This window comes from Lissotriton vulgaris, chromosome 5 (assembly GCF_964263255.1).
Source record: "Lissotriton vulgaris chromosome 5, aLisVul1.2, whole genome shotgun sequence".
NCBI classification, from domain to species: Eukaryota; Metazoa; Chordata; class Amphibia; order Caudata; family Salamandridae; genus Lissotriton; species Lissotriton vulgaris.
Window position 1 is genome coordinate 813,637,720 of NC_141693.1, and position 23,598 is coordinate 813,661,317.

General features: G+C 46.6%; 1 protein-coding gene across 3 annotated transcripts in view; it reads left to right on the plus strand.

Annotated features, from left to right (window-relative positions):
* Positions 1–19,561, plus strand: part of FAM149B1 (family with sequence similarity 149 member B1) — a 641,735-nt gene extending 622,174 nt beyond the window's left edge. For all 3 annotated transcript variants that reach the window (XM_086922293.1, XM_086922291.1, XM_086922292.1), the window contains one exon: positions 17,864–19,561. In XM_086922293.1, coding sequence (XP_086778419.1) covers positions 17,864–17,937 — 74 coding nt within the window. In that variant the 3' untranslated portion in view covers positions 17,938–19,561. The remainder of the gene's footprint in view (positions 1–17,863) is intronic.
* The last annotated feature ends 4,037 nt before the right edge of the window (positions 19,562–23,598 follow it).

Genomic DNA, 23,598 nt, shown 5'->3' on the forward strand with positions numbered 1-23,598 from the left:
TCCGCCTCGGGAGCTCACCAATTCTCTGGTCGCGCTAGTGCATCAGCGCGCCTAAATAGCGAGTCAGGGGGGCGTGGCCTAAGGGTGGTGGGCGTGGCCGCAGTGCTTCCAGTCACTGGCGTCAGCCGTGGAAAGTTTCCCCTCTCAGCGCTAAGGTCCGCTGCACTGGGGGTACACAGGGCGAGTGGCAGGTAGGATTGCACGATGACAAGCTCTGGTTACCTCCCGTATTGACTACGGTAATGTCCTTCTCTTAGGTACCACTGAGAAGAACATTAAAAAACTTCAGGTTCTCCAGAACACGGCGGCCCGTCTGGTCCTCAGGCTTCCCAGAAGAGCGGCCTCCAAGCCTACACTAGTTGCTCTTCACTGGCTCCCTATAAAAAAGAGAATCTTGTTTAAAGCGCTCCTTATGTGTTACAGGATTACCTCTCAGGTAGCCCCTGAATATCTGAAGGATCTCGCAATCCCCTATGTGCCCAACAGAGAACTGCGTTCCAAGGGTACCGGGCTTCTGTGTGCCCCCCGGATAAACAAAGCAAGGATGGGAGGGCGCTCCTTTCGGGCGCTGGCGGCCAAGAATTGGAACCTTCTTCCTCTGCATATTAGACTGGCTGAGACAGAGACCGTATTTAGGAGACTCTTAAAAACTCACCTTTTCACCCTTTAGGTCGCTCACTTTCCCCTGCTTTCTCTCTCCACAGCGCGGGGACACGCCGAGATGGCGTCACCAGGCGCTTTATAAAATCCTTTATTATTATTATTATTATTATTATTAAAACACACAGTATCACACAATTGTTAAGATTATTTAAAAAGACAAGCAGTCTTCACGCAAATCTCCCGGCTTTCCGCCTCAGGAGCTCACCAATTCTCTGGTCGCGCTAGTGCATCAGCGCGCCTAAATAGCGAGTCAGGGGGGCGTGGCCTAAGGGTGGTGGGCGTGGCCGCAGTGCTTCCAGTCACTGGCGTCAGCCGTGGAAAGTTTCCCCTCTCAGCGCTAAGGTCCGCTGCACTGGGGGTACACAGGGCGAGTGGCAGGTAGGATTGCTTTTTAAAACACACAGTATCACACAATTGTTAAGATTATTTAAAAAGACAAGCAGTCTTCACGGAAATCTCCTGGCTTTCCGCCTCAGGAGCTCACCAATTCTCAACAATGTGCCGAAGTCGCACCTATCTCCCTCTCAGGAGCTCATTTTCATCTGGGAGGTTCTGGACATGACGCAGTTTCGAGTCTATCCTCCCGAATAGCGAGTCCGGGATATTCAGGCTATGATTTTGATCTTTCATCCTCTTTCCCTGGTTTTGGTCAGAATGACCCTGGACTGCTGGGCCGCTTGGCCTCCTGCACCCTGCTCGTGGATCATGCCAGGTGGCATATGCAGGCTCTGCAATGGGACCTGAAGTTACAGTGGCACAGCATCAGGGGAATCTGTCCAATTGCATCTAGATCTCGGAGGGCACTGCACAACAATTGCAGTGGTGGCTAACAAACTGGGATTGGGTCAACAGCAGATCCCTCTCCCTTCCCCAACCGGAGTTCACAGGGGTGACTATGTCAAGAGACTCTCTGTCTGTGGACATGGCAGGAACATCAGGGCATTTCCCTAGTGGTTCAACACCTGACCGGTTCGCTGAACGCCAGGGCAGACAAACTCAGCCACAGGTGCATGATAGATCACGAATGGCGTCTTCACTCGGCAGAGGGCAAGGTCTCTTTCAGCTGTGGGTAGAAACTTGGTTAGATCTATTCGCCATCGAAGAGAACGTGCAATTCAGCAATTCTTGGAATTTTCAAGGCGGCACTCGCTAGGCGATGCTTTTCGTTGCGAGTGGAGTTTTAGTCTTCTATACGCCTTTCCGCCTGTACCACTTCTGCCCAGAGTGCTGAAGAAGATCAAGCGAGACCAGGCCCAAGTCATCCCTGTGGCTCTGAATTGGGCACAGAGAGTCTGATATCCCGAGCTATTGCACTTGGCCATCGATCCTCCGATCCGACTGCCTCTTCTGGATGATTTTCTGTCGCAGCAGCAGGGGACGGTCCTCCATCCGAACCTGTCCAGCCTCCACCTCTTGCGTGGAACTTGAGCGATGACAGTTGACAGCTTTTGACCTTCCTCCCGAAGTCTGTGATGTTATCTTGGCAGCCAGGCGTCCCTCCACTAAGATGGTATACGCCCGCAGATAGAAAAAATTTGTGGCATGGTGCACAGCAAAGGCTGTGGATCCCCTTTTTGCTCCTCTTTCTGACGTACTCTTGTTCCTTCTTTCTTTGGCCCAGCAGGGCTATGCCTTGGGGACTCTTAAAGGCTATCGCTCTACTATTTCAGCCTTCCTTAGGCTTCCTGATCAGCCTGCTCTTTTCAAGTTCCCTGTTGTAAATCGTTTCCTTAAGGGCATTACTCACCTTTTTTCTCCTGTTCCCTTCGTAATGCCCCCGTGGGACTTGAACTTGGTTCTTACATTACTTATGTGCGCTTCATTTGAGCCGCGACATAACTGTCCTCTCATGCTTCTCACTTTGAAAACTGCCTTTCTTGTGGCAATCACTTCTGCGCACAGGGTGAGTGAGCTACAAGCTCTTTCTTCCAAGTCTCCTTTTCTGGCGGTTCATCCGGACAAGGTCGTCCTCAGAACTAGACCTTCCTTTCTTCCCAAGGTGCTTACCTCTTTCCACATTGGCCAAACCATCACTTTGACCACCTTCTTTCCACCTCTGCATCCTTCAAAAGAGGTAGAGAGGCTCCACCGTCTGGATCCAAAACGTGCGCTTTCCTTCTACTTGGATCACACCAAACAATTCCGGGTTGATGACCAGCTCTTTGTTGGTTGCTCGGGCCGTGCACAAACAGACCATCTCCAGGTTGGTCATTCTGTGCATCAAAGCCTGATATTCTTGGGCAAAGAAGGAGCCTCTAGTAGGACCGCTCACCCATTCCACCAGGGCGACAGTAGCTACCACTGCTTTGGAACGAGGAGTCTCCCTTAATGATATCTGTCAGGCAGCTACGTGGACATCGCTGCACACGTTCACCAAACACCACTGCTTGGACAGCCAAGTCCGGAGAGAAGGCTTCTTTGGCCGCTCTGTTCTCCAGGACTTTCTGGTGTGAACTTAGTTCGCAGACCCACCTCCGGGGTTGGTATTGCTGGGGTATCTATTCTAAGGTAAGGAATCTATAACTAACTGTTTCTTTCAGATGAACAATTTACTTACCTTTGGTAACTATATATCTGTAATAAACATAGGTTAGTTATAGATTCCTTACCGCTCCACCCATCCTCCCCGTTCTGCAAACTGACTTCTAGGGTGAAGGAATTCCTTTCATGACCATAGTTTTGTGTACCAGTGGTCAGTGTCTTGCATGACTCTGCTCTTCTAGCGTGGAAAGTCGTGTACAGAACTGATATCAACGCGTGAGGTTGGCATCTAAGTAGCTACTGCGACGTCATTCCGGCAACCACGACACCAACGGCGAACGCGGAGTCGACCGACGCCACCATTCGACGCGCAGGGGTACTGCTGACGAAAATTCTCTAGGTCCAGTCTGACCCCTGGGTAGGGAATCTATAACTAACCTATGTTTCTTACAGATTTATCGTAAGCGAAGGTAAGTAACTTGTTCATTTTCCCATGAGCGTATTTATTTCCTTCATTATACTGCCCAAGTTAGCCTTCTTACTTTTGTGTGATACCTATACACAGATATCTAAGCTTGGACTGAGTATGTAACCTTTTATCATTGAAAAGCCATGCGGTTATCTTAGATTTGGTAAGCAGATAACCAGAGCACACCCTGGTATTAACTTCTATTTCTTCAATCCGGGGCAAAGTTCTGCTGGGATCACTGGTATACAATATAACGTCTTCAGCATTTAAAGCGATTTTATTTTCAGAGTTCTGACATGCAAAGGGTAAAAACCTGGGGCCAGGGATTCAACATCAAAATCAAAAAGAATATGAGAGAGGGGGCATCTATGGCGGGGTCCTCTAGTAATCTTTATTTTACTGGTATGGTTACCATTAATCAAGACATGGGCAGATAAAGCTTTGTTTAACTACTTTATCTATAAATTTGTGCGGGTAATTGTAGGAAGGTGGATACCTGACTATGGTTACCCCCAACTTTTTGCCTGGTGTTTTGCTGGTTTTTCGACTTAGTTGACCTGGGACCCTGCTATTCAGAGCCCCAGGCCTACTGCTCTCTCTCTAAAATGGATTCCATGTACCTTAGGTACATATCCAATTGGTACTGGGCCGCCTTATCAGACCATGTAACTCAGGGCATAGGTGTACCCAGGGCCTACTAGGGGCTGCAGCATGTATTATGCCACCCCTGGCTGGCCATCTAAATCTGACACAACTGGCTGCACGACAGCTGGGGCAAAGTGGTGTAATCACCCTTTGCTGTCGATATAGTATACCTATATCTAACCCTAAAATAGACACATGTATTCCTATCAGTCACTCCTATGGCAGGCCTTAACAATCCTGAAGGCAGAGTGCTTGGAATTATGTGAGATGGCGCTCTGGCATGAGCTGAGCCCGTCTGCAGCTTGCGGAACCAAGTCCTAATAGCTGTTCTATGATAACGCTTACCATATACTCTTAAGTGCATTATAATCCTCGTGGTTATTTGCTATCATTGGTATCGCTTTATCAAAACATGTCGAGTAAGGTGTCATATGAATTGGAATACTAACCCCTCGCCAATTCTGGCGACGGGGTTAGCATTCCACCCTTCTAGAGGGACACGACATGTATGTAACTGTGAACCCCGGTTAAAGTTAACTCGAGCCTCAGCATCACAAAATGGATGCTGCCACTACAGACACAAGTCTGACCCCCTGCAGCTGGGAGTCCTTCCAGCGAGGGGAGCTTGGACAAAGAGTTTCCTGTCAGGGGCGGTGCTAGCACCATCCCAGACAGGGTTTTGTGTATCCTAGGTAGGCAGGGCTGAATAGGAAGGTGACTGCAAGTGGCACCCTGGTGCTCACTGTGCATCTGCCAGTTTGAACCAGTTCCAGGGGCACACCAGCCCCTGAGCTGGGGAAAGTCCGGCATGGGAGAGGGGTGTAACCACCCCCCTTCCTGGTCCCACCCATGGGCAGGACCTAGTCCCGTACCAGCCCCTTTCTTTAGTATAAAGGTGGGAGCGGGGACCCTGCCAAATTAGATCATCTTTGAATCCTGAAACTACTTTCTACGAAAGGAACTCAAGACTTCTTCCTAAGATTTCTCCCTTGTGACTAAGGAGTAGTCACCCTGCATCTGCGGGCACCAACTAAGAACATTGCGGTTTGCTGCACGTCCTTCCTCAGGAATCCGACCGACCAGCACGACGAGACCCGGCTTCCCTGGCACCTCTGACCTCTACCCACATCGTCAGCTCAGCTGAGATCCGTGGGTTTGACGAGACCTTGAGGGACCGGCCATCTTCAGAACTGCACGACGCTTATCCAGCACGACCGCCGAGGGATCCTCGAGTGAGTGCTTTGGGGTGTGAGAAGCCCTAACCCTGAGCAGCTCCAGCACCGGAGTCCAGCCCCCCAGCATCCACGAGATCTGCGTGGGGCCCTTCTGCTCTTGGCTGCTCACCGCGTTGTCCGGCTACTTGCCTGCTGGCTTGTAGCCCTCTTGACGACGCACCACGACGACAACACCGCTGGTCTGGTTGCTCCAGACTGGCTCTTGCTCCCCTCCAACAGAGGAGCACTCCGGACCCTCCTGGTCCACTCCAGACGCCATTTTGAGTCCACCGCGTGGGCTTGAATTTGCCAAGACTTGTTGCCCCAATCCTGGGTCCAGCGACGTCGACAGCAGATACCATCGTGGGACAGCTCGCACCTCCATCCTGGTCGCCGACAACGCCTCCTGGTCCGTGAGACTGCAGAGCCCAGCGTCGCCCACTCACCTGGTCGAGGTGACTTCGTCCGGTGCCATCCTGGTGCCCACCTAATCACTGGCTAGTGATTCAGAACTTGGTCCCCTCTGCTTACAGGTGTCTTCCATCTTCGATCCAGGCTTGGATCACTTCGAACTTCATCACTGGTCGCCTGCCAGCAACTTCTTCTTTCAGGCTCCATAGACTGCAACGAGGATTCCCGACGTCTTTCCAGACCTATGCAGCCGCAGCCCCTGGGCTAGGTAACCTGAGCATTTCGGTGCTCCAGCATAGCTTAACTATCCAAAGGTCCAGATCCTTTTTCGTTTCAGCTCTACCTAGTCGGATTCGTCCGATAACACTAACTTTACGAAATCTAGCAACCATAGACTTTGTCCCGCATCCCGCGTGAGAGTGCACACTCTGCACCCGATCTCCCTAGGCCTCCTGCTAGTAATCTGAAGGTTCAGTAGTCAAGTCCTAGCGATCCCAAAGCCTATTAGAGTAGTACTTACCTGCTAGTATTTTCGCATTGCACTTTTAGAGTATATGGTTTTTCGTGCCCCTCGGGCATTTGTGTAAATTGTGCGACTTTCAGATTTTCTTCAAGAGCTTTGTATTGTGCTTAGCGCCCTGTCCTCATAAAGAGTCCAGGGCTGTTGTGTTCTAAATAAATATACTTTTATTTTCATAACAACTTGTGTGGTGTCCTTTCACTTGGTGTTCAAGGGGTATATGTGATGGTATAGCAGCTGGCTTAACATGCCCTCTAGAGTTTAGCCTAAAGACTGCTCTTGTCCATGCTACTAGGATAGCTGGTCTAACGGTTGACTTACAACCAATCATCAATAAGGGTCGTTTGGAATGATACACAGTGATCACTAGAATAGTGAGCACTACATATCAGGCCAACTTCTCACAGTAGTCCAAAAGCAGATATCGCCTTCCACAGATAGACCCGGCTTATCCTTGGCCGCATAAATAATTATTATTGCTGCTGAGCTGGAATTTGTGATGGCCATATCTATAGAGGATATTAAAAGTTGTGTTTAATCGCGTAGTTGCCTGCCTGAGATAGATCCTTTTTGGTACAAGTGTATTACATGAATAATTACTTTGGTGAACCACCCTGAGCGAACACCTGCATTAATTTTATATTCCTAATTAAACCGTAAGATTGGAATATAGGATTCTGCCTTCCTAGGGTCTTTTAGTTTGGTTGTAGTTTTAAAATCAGGGAAATGGAAGCCTCATTCCATGACAGTGGGATCACTATCTTATTCAAGTATATTTAATTAAACAGGTCTTTCGATATCAGTACTATAGTATCTCGTAATGCCTTATAAAACTCGGCAGTTAACGAATTTGGGAGAGCTGCCTTTCCTCTGCAATAAGTATACAAAATTGTAATGGATGGAATGCTTGAAATAATCTCAGCCACTTGTTGTAACTTGGGCCACATCCCAATCCATTGTTACTTTCCACACTATACCTCCTCAGTTTGGACCTAGCTTTATACAAATCATTCTTGACCTTGCTTCAATAGAAACAGTTGAGCTTGAACTGTCAAGCCAGGTCCTCCCTGAGCTGGAACATAAGCAACCTGGGGCCTGTTTTACCATAGTTATGGGCTTATCAACTGGGTACAGCTTGGTTCCAGTGACTCCGCGTGCACTGGACCCATGTCTGGGCATACCCATCACTCTTGGGGCGATGCAATAAGTATACAAAACAGTGATGGATGAAATTCTTGTCTTAATCTCAGCCACTGGTAATCACTCGGGCGGCATCCCAATTCATTGTTATTGCAGGCAGGTCAGACTGGCCTATGGGGCAATAGGGCCTGATTGGCTGGTCTCACATATCTCTGTGTGGGCTTGTTTGTTAGTAGTTTGTGGGTGTTTTATGGGCAGGTAGGGTGTTTCTTCTGTTGATTTCACTGATAGCACCTCAATCATGGCCTGCTGCAAACACATATGCATAGTCTCCTATATCTTACAAAATATCCATGCAGCACGCCTTTACAAATTCAGAAGTGGCCTGATTTGGAAATGTGGGTCACTTTTTTAGCTATGTGGGTTGTTAATGGGGTCCACTTTTATTTTAGTGTCTGGATCTATTTTTTGGGCTAGTCCAACCCTGATTAAAGGACTTATTCTCTTGGGTGATGATGTCTTCTACAGTAATCTCCTCCTGCATAATTTGTTGTTTCATGCTCAAAAAAATCAGAAGCTGTTGATCATCCAACCAACCTCTTATCCTCAATGGTCTGAAACTACTCTTTGTGCACAATGAGTGGAAAAACGTGAGATCATGCATCACAATTTCATCAAAATAAAAGGTTATATTAACCTTATCAATAATTAATTCACTGATGACATTCCCCTCTCCATCAATCTTCGATTTCCAAGTTAGTAATCTGTGTATTCAAAATGTTTTAAGATACTCTCCTGTCACCTTTTACTGTGTCTTCTTTCCACCAGCTGATTCAAGGCACTCTGCTGCTTTACCAATTTCTGCAGTATCTCCTCCCTCTCCTCTAAGGTAGATTCAGCTTGATCCCTCTCACTTTTCCCAATGGAGTCTTAACTTCTTCTTGCACCATTTAATGCTTCCCACCTAACGCAAAAACCCTGGGTGCTTTGTAGGCACCCCAGACCATTCTCGAGTTGATGGTCCCAACATTATCCTTAAAATATTGTATGGTCTCTTCCGCCTCCTCAGGGGCTACCCATTAACTCAGGAGGAGAGTTCGATTTACTGTCTATCTAGAGTTAGAGCTAGTGCCTGGATAGTGTACTATCAACAAAGCAGCTGAGTGTTCAGAGCAATGTCTAGAATGTGTCTAACCTCACTTATTTTGTTGATTAGGACACAGTCTACCAAAAAGAAGTCTATTCTTAAATGGGGATTATATTTCTTACTGAAGAACTCATAACCTTTCTATGCTTTGGCAGGGGAACATGGTGGCAGAGGGTCATCGTTGCTGGGAGGACTACACACACTATGCATATTATTGAATAACTAGGTGCACCCCATCCCACACTGCTGTTTCATCATTGGAGTTTTCTCCAGGCCTGTTTTGCATGTGGTAGACGGAATACAGACATCTACCTATAACGACTGCTCGAAGCTTCCGCATCATTGGACCTGAAACAGTGCCTTCTCTCAGGTCTTTCAGGGGAGAAATGTTGTTGCGCGGGTCACTCTGGCAGTCCCAACTGGAAGTGGCAGCTCAATCTGTCAGCCGGCACTGAAGAGGAATAAGAAGATGGAGCCTTTCGGTTGTTACTTTGAACATTCTGGAGCAATCCACAGAGGCAGCCAAGTGGTCCCCAATGATCCTGTGGGTGGGGAGCACACTATTCATGAACATGGAGATTATCTTTATTCACCTCCTTTGTTAATAGAACCAGCACCTAGTTCAAAAATACAAAACTCTTCTCGAGAGTTGAAGGGACAAGGAGTGTGAAATAGATACACACTCCGAAGCTGTTCTCTGAATCAATCAAATAGGCTTTGGGTTTCAGCCAGTAATTTGCAACTAGTGGTCTTGCTTTAATTGAGTCTGAGTCGTTACCCCAGGGAAAATATGAACAAGTGGGAAAAAATGCCAACTCGCCCTCTAGGAATCAAGTGCAGAGTATAGCCCTTAAGCCTATTTCTCCTAAGGGTTTGTATATGAGAGGCGCTGGGCAACCGAGGGAGAAATGTAATTGCAGAATACAGCAACATCTGTACCTCTAAGGTCAATCCCACCCTAAACTCATACTTCAAAATAATGGCACCTAAGGGGCTAGTGAATTGTGCTGATACCTTGAGGGTCAAACCACCCAGTCAGATGGGGATGTAAGAAATGTATCATGACACCAGCAGAACCTGAAATAGAGCTTTACCTAGTGTCTCCTTAGATGCCCTGGTACCCACAGGGAGTGATAACACCAACTCAGGACCAGTCATAAGTCTAGAGGTTTCTAATGATATTGCGAACAATTAAGACCTAGGCATTCTCACAGGCAATAGGTATAAAGTGTTTAGGGGACTAAGTGAGGAGGAAGGGGGGAGCAGGGATGATGACCTCGGGTCCATTTCAAAAGGCTTGGACACAACAGATGTGGCAGCTAATACAGTAGGACCTGCTAAAAATGATTTGCTGATCCCAGGTGCAGCTCAATAAAGCACATACTCCTAGATCTTCGAGCGGATATCCAGAGAAGATTTGAGGTATCAGAATCTAATCAAAAGACTATTGAGGGGACATGCCAGGTTTTAGAAGCAAAACTTGACGACATCTTGCAGAAACTATGGCATTAGAGATCAGTGTTGGAAAGTTAGAACTCAAACTGAAAAGTAATAGCTCAGAGATTTCCACACTGAAGTTGCAGAATCAAAGTCTGCAAAAGAATCTTAAAAGGCTGGAAAATCACTTGTCGCAATAACCCGAGAATTCTGAATGTCCCACAGGAGGCTAAGGGTATCAACCTTCTAAGGTTTTATGATAAACCTCCTTAACAAGGGAATAGTCAAAAGCAATTTAGGGATTGATCTGGAGATATACTTGGGTTTATCAGAAAGGTGGAACGGGAAGGTGAGCCTATTGAGACCATACGAAACTCAACGGGGGGTTTGAAATCATGCACTTACACACTTTTAATATTCGAAGAGTTAGGGAAGGTACAAACTATATTTGAGAAAAGGATGTTGATGGGGCTTCTGGTCATAATCTAGGTAGGTTTTAATTTCACACTAGAGGATTAACTCAAATAGGCATAAATGTATATGCCACAGGGTAGGGAGCTTGGAGGTTAAAAGTGTAAAAACAAAAAAAGTCTGATTCTTGATATATTAAAGGTGGGGCAGGAGAGCGAGGAAGCAACAAGTTCACATGGCGGCAGGGAGATAAAGTAGTAGAATTTACATTTTTGACTTGGAATGTAAATGTTCTTCATACTAGTAGTAAACAAAGATTGGTATGTTAGTACTTGAGGGACAGTCCAACCCAGTCCAGATCTTAATTCTGCAAAAAACAATCTGACCTCTACTGAGTGCAAGATACTTTTTTTTTTTAAATGTGGAGTGTAGACGATATACCGGAAATACGGTGCTACAGTTGAAGCATAGATAACATCAAATGTATATGTCACCAGGTCTGATTCAATCAATCAATCAATCAATGCATTTATATAGCCCACTACTCACCCGTAGGGTCTCAAGGCGCTAGGGGAGGGGTGGTCCGCTACTGCTCGAACAGCCAGGTCTTGAGCTGCTTCCTGAAGGCGAGGTGGTCTTGGGTCAGGCGGAGTTGGGTCGGGAGGGAGTTCCAAGTCTTGGCTGCCAGGTAGGAGAAGGACCTTCCTCCTGTGGTGGCTCTTCGGATGCGGGGGACGGCGGCGAGGGCGTGGCTGGTCGATCGAAGCTGGCGGGTGGGAGTGTAGAAGTTGAGGCGGTCGTTGAGGTATCTTGGGCCTTGGTTGTGTAGGGCTTTGTGTGCGTGGGTGAGGAGACGGAAGGTGATTCTCTTGTTGACCGGGAGCCAGTGTAGGTCTCTCAGGTGTCCGGAGATGTGGCTGTATCGGGGGATGTCGAGGATGAGTCTTGCTGAGGCGTTCTTGATCCGCTGGAGTCTCTTCTGGAGTTTGGCAGTGGTTCCGGCGTAGAGGGAGTTGCTGTAGTCCAGTCGGCTGGTGACGAGGGCCTGGGTGACCGTCTTCCTGGTCTCGGTGGGGATCCACCGGTAGATCTTACATAGCATGCGCAGGATGTTGAAGCACGACGAGGAGACGGCGTTGACTTGTCTGGTCATGGAGAGGGAGGAGTCCAGGATGAAGCCCAGGTTGCGTGTGTGGTCTGTTAGTTTGGGTGCGCTGCCCAGGGCGGGGGGCCACCAGGAGTCGTCCCAGGCGGAGGGCGAGGAGCCCAGGATGAGTACTTCCGTCTTGTCTGAGTTCAGTTTCAGGCGGCTGTTCTTCATCCACTTGGCTACTTCTTTCATCCATTCGTGTAGGTTGGCTCTGGCGGTGGCGGGGTCGTTGGTGAGGGAGAGGATCTGCTGGGTGTCATCGGCGTAGGAGATGATGTTGAGGTTGTGCTGGCGAGCGATGGCCGCAAGGGGGCTCATGTAGACATTGAAGAGGGTGGGGCTGAGCGAGGAGCCTTGAGGAACGCCGCAGATGACTTCGGTGGCTTCTGATCTGAACGGGGGGAGGCGGACTCTCTGTGTCCTTCCGGCGAGGAAGGAGATGGTCCCTTCCAGTGCCTTCTCCTGGATTCCGACGTTGCTGAGGCGCTGCACTAGGGTGCGGTGGCAGACAGTGTTGAATGCCGCGGAGAGGTCCAGGAGGATGAGGGCCGCTGTTTCCCCGTTGTCGAGCAGGGCTCGGATGTCGTCAGTGGCTGCGATGAGGGCGGTCTCGGTGCTGTGGTTGGCCCGGAAGCCAGACTGCGAGAGGTCGAGGGATCCGTTCATCTTGAGAAAGGCGGCCAGCTGCTTGTTGACGGTCTTCTCGATGACTTTGGCCGGAAACGGGAGGAGCGAGATGGGGCGGTAGTTTTTGAGATCGGTGGGGTCCGCTGATGGTTTTTTCAGTAGAGCGCTGAGTTCGGCGTGTTTCCAGCTCTCCGGGAAGGTGGCGGTGTCGAAGGAGGTGTTGATGATGTCCCGCAGGTGGGGTGCGATGACAGCGTCGGCTGTGTTGAAGACGTGGTGAGGGCAGGGGTCGGTTGGAGATCCGGAGTGGATGGAGTTCATCGTGCGGATGGTGTCTTCGGTGCTGATCGGGGTCCAGGCGCGGAGGGTGGTGATGGGGGGCGTTGGTGCGGTCGTGGGGTGCGTCTGTTGTATCCGAAGCTGTTGTGTATGTCTGCGATCTTGTTGTGGAAGTAGGAGGCGAGGGAGTTGCAGAGGTCTTGTGATGGAGTGATGTTGTTGTTTCCGGCGTTGGGGTTGGAGAGCTCTTTGACGATGTTGAAGAGTTCCTTGCTGTTGTGTGCGTTGTTGTCCAGTCGTTCCTTGAATGCTGTTTTCTTGGTGGTGTGGATCAGTTGGTGGTGTTTTCGGGTGGCGAGCTTGAGGGTGGCCAAGTTGTCTGGTGTTGGGTCTCTGCGCCAGGCTCTCTCGAGGGCTCGGCAGTTCTTCTTGGAGCTCTTGAGTTCGTCGGTGAACCATGGGGCCTTCTTGCTGCCGGGTCTGCTAGGCGGGGTCCTCATAGGGGCGAGGTCGTCTGCGCAGTTGCTGATCCACTTAGTGAGGTTGTTGGCGGCCTGGCTGGGGTTCGCTGAGCTGGCGGGGGGGTCCTGGCTCAGGGATGCGGCGAGCTGGTCGGCAGTGTTCTTGTTCCAGCTCCTGCGTGCAACCTGTCGTTGCTGGTGGTGGTGAATCGTGTTCTTTCTGAAGCTGAAGTGGACGCAGCTGTGGTCCGTCCAGTGGAGTCCGGTGGCGTGGCTGAAGGCGATGTCCTTGCTGGATGAGAAGACGGGGTTGAGTGTGTGTCCGGTGTAGTGGGTGGGGGTGCTCACCAGCTGCTTGAGACTGAGGTTGGCGAGGTTGTCCAGCAGGGTGGTGGTGTTGCGGTCGTTGTTGTTCTCCAGGTGGAAGTTGAGGTCCCCGAGGAGGATGTAGTCAGCGGAGGGGAGGGCGTGTGGGCTGATGAAGTCGGCGATGTCCTCGCAGAATTGTGTGCGTGATCCCGGGAATCTGTAGATGAGGGTGCCTCTGAGGGTGGTCTTGGGGTCGGTGTGGATCTGGAAGTGCATGTGTTCTGCGGTTGTGAGGGTGCCGTCGGTGCTGGTTGTGATGTGGATGGTGTTCCTGTGGATGATGGCGATGCCTCCTCCGGTCTGATTACCGCGGTCCCTCCGGGTGATCTTGTATCCGTCCGGGATGGCGATGGCGATGTCGGGCGCTGAGGAGACGTTCATCCAGGTTTCCGTGAGGAAGGCGACGTCTGGTGATGTTGTGTCGAGCAGGTTCCAGAGCTCTACGACGTGTCTGTTGACGGAGCGGGTGTTGAGAAGGATGCATTTCAGGTGGTTGCTGTTAGTGCTCGGCTTGGGGGGTTCAGTGCAGGTCCGGATGCAGGAGAAGTTGCAGGAATGGCAGCTGAAGGGGCCGTGGGTACGTCTTGGGGTGGCTCGGTAGCATCCGGGGATCCAGCCGGTGTTGAGTGCGTTGAGTTCGGCGGCGTCGTAGGTCCAGCGGGTGGGCTGGTGTCTACGGGGGCCAGTGGTCCTGGCGCTGAGCGCGGGCCAGGCGCGGACGGGCGCGGACGGGCGCAGACGGGCTTGCCTTTGGCGCGCCTTCGGCGCACAATCGGCGCGCCCGCTGCGCGTCAACGCTGCGCGTTTGCCACTCTACCATATGTGGAGAGTCAGGGGGGCGGAGCGAGGGAGGAGCAGCTGGGAGGTGGGAGCGGGGCGGCGAATGGGAAGGGTCCCAGAGGGCAGGGGGCGGGGCCGCAGGGGAGCAGCGGCGGGGAGGTGGCGGGAAACGCGGCGGGGCACAGCAAGAGGGAAAACAGCGAAACAACTAAATAACAGAGGACAAAGGCTGGGCACAGTAAGGGCAGCAGAGGAGGATACAACAGTCAGCGGGGAAACAAATTAAATATAACAGGAGACAGTGGCTGGGCACGATACGAGCAACAGAGGAGAAAACAGCAGTCAGCAGGGAAACAAGCTAAATATAACAGGAGACAGTGGCTGGGCACGATACGGGTACCAGAGGAGAAAACAACAGTCAGCAGGGGAAAAACAGCACTGCGCTACATAGGCGGATACCACACCAGTGGTCAGGAGCACACCAGTGGTCAGGAGCACAGCTGCGGGCAGCGGCGGCACTTGGCGGGATCGGGGCAGCCTGGGCTCACTCACAGGGAGTGTGCGCGGTGCGTGGTGTGACCGGCCCAGAGAGTCAGAGGATTAAGAAGGGAACTGGGAGGGAATTGATGATGGATATCAGGGGATGCTGCATCATGCACCTCACCACATTGTCGTTAATGAGGAGTGCAAATAAAAAATAGGGAGACAAAGGGATATGTACAGAGGTTGGTGATGGCAGATAATTAGTGTCAAGGGAGAGGTGTGGGAGGTATTTTCAGGAGCGAGCTATATACATGGTTTGGCAAAGTTCCAAAGGCTGTACAATCAGGCGGGATGAGGGTAAAGGGAGGAGGCTTCCCCAGGAGTCTGTTCCACCTCATGTCCGTGTGAGGCTGAGTGACAGATACTTTTCCACAAACAGGAATGGGTGCATCAAGTAGTCTGTACAGCTCAGGCAAATAAAGGGGTGGCTATTGTTGTTAGAAAGAATGGGGGAGTAAAGCTACTAGAATATAAAACAGATTTTTCTGATAGATAAATTGCAAAGTTCATTTGTGCCAAAGGGATTTTAACGTGCTGGCTTTTATGGTTTAAATTGCTATGACTGATCACTGCTTATTAATGATAATAATCTTGCGTAATATATTTTGGACTATCTCACTCCCATTCTTATAGGTGTCGACTTTAATGTTTTGTTGAATGAGGATCTTGTTAGATCTTCTAAAAGACTAGCAATAAATAATCCAAGAATAGCGAACGCCCTTAGGAATTTATGGCTAGATGTACAAAAGTTATGAATAGCGATTTCCTGCAAATCGCAATTAGAAAAAAGATATTTCTAATGTATAAAACTCTTTTGAGTTTTATTAGTGATTCCTAGTGGGTTCAAATAGACCTACCTCATGAGTATTAATGAGGTAGGTCGCAATTTGCAACACATTAAGAATCGTAGCTATCACAGGGATGGTGGCCTGCTGGAGTCAGTAGACCACCATGTCAGTGATTGCTTTTGAATAAAGCAATTTTTTTTTATCTAAACATAGTCCATTTTCCTTAATGGCAAACAGGACACATTTAAAAAGAAAAAAATGACACTTGGAAATGTAATGTTTTAAGAGGGGGTAGTGGTCCCACGACCACAGTCTGCTCCTAAAAATATTTTTCAACCTTTCTCAAAGTGGAACGGGCACCTTGTGGGCCCCTTCCCATTTGTGAATGGGTTACCACCAACTTTCAATTGGCTGTAAATTGCAAATGTTTTGCAACTGCATTTCAGTACCTACCTTTTCAGTACCTACCTTTCCAATTCGGTATTAGGAAAGTATGACCTCAATACGTCCCTTCCTAATACTGAATTGCAAAACCAAAATTGTAAAACGTGTACTTGTGTGCATGTTCCGAAAGGCTCTTACGCTACACTTGTCTTACATAGAAACTAAATTAATTAAGTCCTTTAGGAAAGTGGAGTATTGTGTTGTGTGGGGGATTCACCTCACCGTGGGATACTAACACAATATCTCAAAGATGGCCTTGGATTCACACTAAAAAATCCTTAGCTCAGTCCTGGTAGTGTGGCAAGGAGCAGTCAGGTTTTACTAGAGGAACATTGTGTTAAGCATTTCAGAGTATCAACATGGATGAAAAATAATTACCATGACTCAAGAGAAATCCAATACTTGTTTATCTTACTTTAGACAGCAAAATTAATGGAATTGCTTACATATAACCAAAGTTATAGATTTTTGAAGCAATATAAAGGCAGTGCAAAATATTACAGTGAAAACTTAACATTGGGGTCAATGTGGAAAACCACTAGTGACAATCCTTGCAGGTCGAGTTGCGTTATACTCTTGCAGGTTAAAGGTAATACGGGTCCCAGGAGCAAGCCACGACAATCAGTCCAATTTTACCTGGCCCATGGAGCCCGGGTGCAGAGTTGTCCTGGTGCTGAACGGGTGCTGTGGGAGAGCTGTTTTTACTGCTGAAACGGTGCTGCAGGGAAAAAGTTGAAAAAAACACAACAGCACTCTGAAGTTATGTCTTCTCCCTTTTCCTCATAGACGTGCTTAAGGCCATATTTGTCTAACGTTTGCTCACTTCGAATTTAATTAAAAATATATATTTTTGTTCCTTTAACTCCAGAAGTCCTAATTTTTAGTAGTCACTAGGCAATATATTGTGCTCCTTTGATACAACTTGATTTGTATCTTATTAATATTACTTTTTGAGGGACTACCCCAACCGCACCCCCCACCCCAAGACTTTTATGCATGCTTCGGATGTTGGTTCCACCTGCCTCAATATGGCGAGTTAAAAGGAAACATCAAGCATTGTTTTAAGTTGAGCAGGTAACCTGCCAATTTGATAGCGACTGCCTTCTCTATCGATTCCTACTGGTTTGGTATTTATTGATTTGAGAAAAGAACTACCTCCACCATGGCAGAAGCATTTTCGTTAAAACGGCAATGCCTGCTGGATCGCCAACTGCCATGTTAGGTCAGCTGATATTTTTTTGTTTTGGGTTTCATAAACAAACCCACAAAGTGTTGGTTTGATTTTTGAAATAAAAATAACAATGCTTAGCAATGCCCAACCTCAGTATTTGGGCTTTTACCCATCTGCTCTATGCAAGGTCATAGTTTGACGATTGGACCAGGCAAGGCTGTGCCATTGGAAACCCAGTATTTTCCCACCTGTAAATGAGGCAAACAATCCAAGGCTTATCCGTTAGGACTTCCACTCCACCAAACACTAAATGATCTCCTTAGTGACCAACGTATGATATTAGCCCTTCCATGAGTATTACAATGAATGTGTTAATTCAGACAAAACCCTGCGTTGTATGTAACTGATCCTTAATGTTTCCTAAAATCGGCACTGCAGAAAGTAATCTAGCACAGGCGCTCACTGCCTTTACTATTTAAATAGAAATCATATATTAATTGAATAAACATTCTTACAGGAAGAGAAGTTATGTAAACATCCAAATCGTTATAAAAATGTGAGAAGGCTATTATGCTGCTGGTATCATTTTGTCGGCGAAGACAGAAGAAACATATCCATTGAGCGTGGAGACTTTGGCATAATGAAATATGGTGTAATGTTGTTAATAGGCAACATATTTTAAATGTGCTTATTTCTCTCTTTGGTCCTCTTAGGTCCTTCATTACATGGTCCTGTAAGATCTCAAAGCCGAGGTGGGGCTCTCACAAGAAGCAGACACGGCATCTAGTGTTGCACTGGAAAACACAATCAGTAGTCCATTGCCGATCTACTGGCGGGAACATGAAGATACCGAAGAGTGGCAAACTTCTTAACCGTGGGACTGTAACATATATTTTTTCTAGGCCAGAGTCTTATTTTTGTACATTGTCCTGCAAAGATAATAGGATGTTTGCCAAAGACTCATGGGAGATGTTTTCACATTTCCTCAAACCAAGCTTTACTCAGGTAAAGGGCATTGAAACGCCTACAGGTCATCACAGTATTCCGCACTGCATTGATGTTAAGAGGATTTTGTTCTTAAGGGTAGTTTACTAAATCAGTCTGTTTGACTTCCATCATGGAAGTTTCCTACAAATGGCTTTTTGTTCACTCCTCCCTCATGCACTGATCACATTTATGATTCAAAAACTGATAGATTTGTGGCAAGTCTCACCCCTGCACCGTGCATTCGCAAGGCATTGTTGAGAAGTAGGTAGAGGTGCAAAGGAAGTTGAACGGAAGCTATGCAAACCTGATCCCCAGTTGCACTGAAGTCCCATTTATTACATTACTATTCAGTAAAATTGTTCTTGAAGAGAATTATACATTAACGCCTTTTGTTTTTAAAGTGTGTTTTATCGATTCATTAATTGATGTATCATCAATTAAGTATACATTTTTTGGTAGAGAACATAATGCGACCCCTGTAACACTTGCACATTTGTGACTTTTTTATAGCCTTGATCACTTCTTGAGAGAAGTGGAATTTCCAGTATCCATGTGGTATTTTGAACTGCCTTCCCATGTGCAAGAAACAAAGTGAATACATAAACGGCGCACTGTGATGAACATAAAGTTTGCTCAAAGATGCTCCACAAGTGCGCATGATTTAATGAGCACAAAGTAACATTTTATCAGAGCACATTTCAGAGCAGATTCGTTTTACTACTTAGATGAGAGAGCTTCATTTTACTTATAAGAAGTTGGCTTGCTATATTTGTACAAGACATGTACAATCGCTGATCTAGCACATGAATTATGCCTTTCTGAAGCAATTTGTCTACATATTGGATATAAAATCTTTTACAACTCATTTCCCTTGATCTCAGGAACTAGAACTAGCAGAATGGCCACATGTCTCATCCAACGAACTGGGCATCTCTCATGCTTTCTTGTGAATGATGGCCATATGTAAGGATAACATATTCACAAAGCACAGTAAGGTAAAAATACTTGAATGATTCTCAGTACTCCTTAAATGCACAGTAAATTAATATTTCTATAGGTGTTCAGTACTCCTACTTTTATGCTTATGTTCTCTCCTTATCTCTATATGTGATTACGTTGGGAAGGTGTGTGGCCCACGGGATTTAATTACCAAACACTTTAAATACGATTTAATTGCCTCCTTCCACTCGTTAATAAGAACAATGGGCTAGGACACACTGTATATGAGCATGTCAGAATGGAATATATGCTTAATTGCTCTATGATGGTTTTTAAACGCAAGATACATCTCTTTCCTATTGTAAAAAAAAGGAACACCAGGCAGTAAGCAAGGATGGTAATATATTACACTTACCACTACAGACATATTTTGTGAAATATATTTATTTTGGACCTTCTGTACAAATAAATCTCTAAACAAATGATCCTTTGAGTTTTATCCGTTTCTTTACGTTGCTTGGATGGGGATTTAATTCTCAACTCTATGCTGTCCCCTGACACTTGAATGGTATTGAACCCCCTTTTAGCAAGTACATTTTGGAGCTGGAACAGTACTCTACAGTAAACTAACCTTTCTCTGCATTTTTACTGAAGTAATAATCCTTGTAACATTTCAATTTGGAAGCCTAAATGTAATGCCATTTTAGTGTTATGTTGTCATGTCAACCAACTGGATTAAAAAATGGTGTTTTGAGTGCTAGAAAATATATTTTTGTGTTTGGTCTCTATCATGTTATTGCTGAATTTTAATGTTTGTTAGATTCTGCACACTGGGGCGCTGCCGTCATGTGCCCAGTGTGTGCGATCTTACCCCTAAAACATATTTAAAAATTGGCTAATCTCTGAATGGCATATTTAACTCTCCTATAAGCCCATAGTATAGGGTGTAGAAACTATGCCCTTGGCATGGAAAATTAGATGTTGCCTGTGGCATACAGCACTGTTTGTGCCACCCACTAGTGTGGCGAGGAAAACAAGCCTAACTGCTGCAGATGAATCCTTTTCAAATAACTTTTTTGGCAGGCGAAAAACCTTCCTTTTAAATATGATTAAGTCGCCCCGGGGTAGGCCTTGTAGCCCACAAGGTAGGGTGCATGGTATTTAGAAGTCAGACATGCAGAAATATAATTTTACCATGTCCTGCAGTGACAAGCTCCAAAAGCCATTTCCAGTGTGGAAGGCTCTAGCTTTCCTACGAGGAAAACTAGAGCATAGATTAAAATATTACTTCTGCAATTTCTGATCAGGGACAATGTAGAGAAGTGGTTCAATCCAATTCAGTGGTGAGGAGAATGTTTTCATAAATTCGTACGAAAAATAACTGGTGACCCTGTCAATTCAGGAGGGTCAACTGGGGGAGTCTCGATGAATTTTGTTAACTTAAAAGGGGCAAAAGTGACGCCTGTCCATTCATAGTGTAGTGTAAGGGGAAGCCTGGGGAAAGGAAACTGTTGATATTTAGGCCCTCTATAGTCAATTGGGTGCCAACCTAGGGGGAGGGGAAGCTTGTCCCTTAACCAGTTTGGTGTAGCTTAACCCCTTTTCTGCTAGTTACCCTCCCCCCCGTGCTGAGCCTTTTTTTGGCTATTTGGGGTAGTGCGCGCTTAGGCCCCTGTAACGTTTTGACCACATAAGGTATCCACGCCAAATTTGCGTCCTTTTCTTCCAACATCATGGGGATTCTAAAGGTACCCAGGGTTTGTGGATACCCCAGAAATTCGCCAAAATATGGCTAAATTTTGTTTTTGGGGGGGAAAATGGGAAGAAGGGCTGCAAATGAAAGCGTCTGGGTTTTTCCCTGCAAATGGTATCAAAAAAGAGTTTGTGGGGCTGAAATCACCATTTTACCAGCTTTTAGCGAATGATGGATTTTGCCAGAAAACCAACATTTTCTACACAGTTTTGGCATTTTCTGGGACATAGCCTATTTTTGCTATTTTTTGTGCTTTCAACCTCCTTCCAGTTAATAATAGACATGGGTATAAAAGCAATAATGGATCCTGGAAAGCTATACATTTTAGAAAAGTAGACAAAAGTCTGAATTCAGCATGGGGTCATTTGTGTAGATCCATCAAGGTTTCTTTATAGAAACTAACAGTTAAATATAGGAAAAATTGAAAATTAGTTGAAAACAAACTGCCTTTTGTGTCAACGTTTTAACCTGTAACTTCTTCTAATTATGACAGCTCTTTGAAAGCAATATACCGTTACATCCGCTGGACCTTACTGGTTGTGGGGATATAGAGGACTTTTAGATTCACCAAGAACATGACGAACCCAGAGTCAAAAACTGAGCAGCAATTTGCAATGGCTTTTTATTATGTACAGGGTAGATAGCAATTAATGTGGGAAAATGTATACATGGAAAAATTGGTATGAAAGACGCCTATGTATTTCTGAAATGGGAACAAAATATAGAGTTAGAAACAGTAGATATTTGCACATTTCCGAAATTGGGAATACTCATACTAGCATGAGAATTATCTGTCATTTTTCAAAATGGCTTCTTTTTTTACACAATGTCTTTCATTTGGAAGGCAGAAATGCATCAAAAGTCAATAGGTAATAACAGTAGCTTTACAAATCTGAATTACCCTAAGTCTCTAGATAAAAATGTTACCTCACTTGTGTGGGTAGGCATAGTGCCCATGACAGTAAATGGCTCAAAACCCAACGTTAACACACCACATTTTCACAATGAAAAATTACCCTTTTTTGCAAAGTGCCTAGCTGTAGTTTTTGAACCCTAGCTAAATTTGAGGTTTGCATGGCATTCTGGGTAGGAAAACGTTGTGGGATCCACGCAAGCCATACCTCACTGGACTTCGCCGGGTGTCTAGTTTTCAGAAATGTTTGGGTTTGGTACTTTCCCAAGATGGCTGCTGAGCCCGAGGCCAAAATCTCAGGTGCCCCCCAAAACCAGGTAGTTTAGCTAAAGGTAATTTTGAAGTCTCCACAGTACGATTTGGGCTATTTCCTGTTGCAGCCACTGTGCCTACCCACACAAGTGAGGTGCCATTTTTATCGGGAGACCTGGGGGAATGCTGGGTGGGAGGAAATTTGTGGATCCACACAGATTACAAAACTTTCCCACAGAGAAGTTTGAGAAAAAAGTGCATTTTTTCTGCAAAATTTGAGGTTTGCAGGGGATTCTGGGTAGGAGAATGGTGGGGGACCCACACAAGCCATACCTCGCTGGACTCCCCCGGGTGTTTAGTTTCCAGAAATGTGTGAGTTAGGTAGGTTTGAAAGGATGGCCGCCGAGCCCAGGGGCAAAAACTCATGGGACCCCCCTTGCAAAACCAGGTTGGTTTCTGATAGGTAATTTTGATGTCGCATCAATAGGGTTTGGGCCCTTCCCTGCCGTGGGTACTTGGCCCACCCATACAAGTGAGGTAACATTTCTATTGCGATACTTGGAGAATTGCCGGGGGGTTGGAAACTTGTTTCTACAGTATGAAAATTTGGGCACAATAATGCAAGTAAAATGTCAGTCACATTTTGAGGTTTGCAGGACATTGTGGGTAAGATAACTTGTTGGGATCAACAAGAGAGACATCACCATGCACTCCCATGGGTTTTTAGTTTACGAAAAAACTACAGTTGTTAGGTTATTCTTAGATGAAATGTACAGCTTGGCAAAGAGACAAAACAGACAAAGATTACTGCACTGGCACGAGGGCGAGTGATGGTTCAGTATATACAATTTTATTAACAAGAGATTTCACAAAAATTAAATGCACTGTCACAAATTGAAAGGACAATAAACTAAACCAGTGATTCGCAGCTCGTGAGCTTTAAAAACAAATCGAGGCACCAACTGCTTTACAGGTCATTCACACACATTTCATACATGATACACACAAGACCATTCACACAACCAGGCACAAAACCAACACATTACAACATTCACAAAAAAGGACAAAGTACACCCTGCTTGATAAAAACAGAAAAGACACATTTTTATGCACAACCACCTATTCCTCAAGTACACATACATACTGGTTGGATTTGGCACGAGGGTGAGTGATGGCTCAGTATATACAGTTGTATTAACCAGAGATGCCACAAAAAATGCACTGTTAATTGAAAGGACGAGAAACTGAACCATTGACTCACAGCCAACCTCTTTACAGGTCATTCATACACCATCATAAGTGTGACACATACAAAACCATTCACAGCGCCAGCCACGGGCCCTGCACATTACAACACACCAGCAGAAAGCGCCATTCAAGGGGCCATCACTTTCACATGCCCACATTCCTGACCACACCAGCTCACGGATTGCGTTGAGTGGTGTTTGGCTAGCAGTGTGTGTAGTGACCAGCAGCTAGTCACTACTGACACCCCGCCAGCCAAGCGCCAGTCTACGTACACCGCCCGCTGACCACCAGTCCACGCACACTGCAAGCCAAGCGCCCGTCTACACACACCGCCAGCCAAGCGCCAACCCATGCAC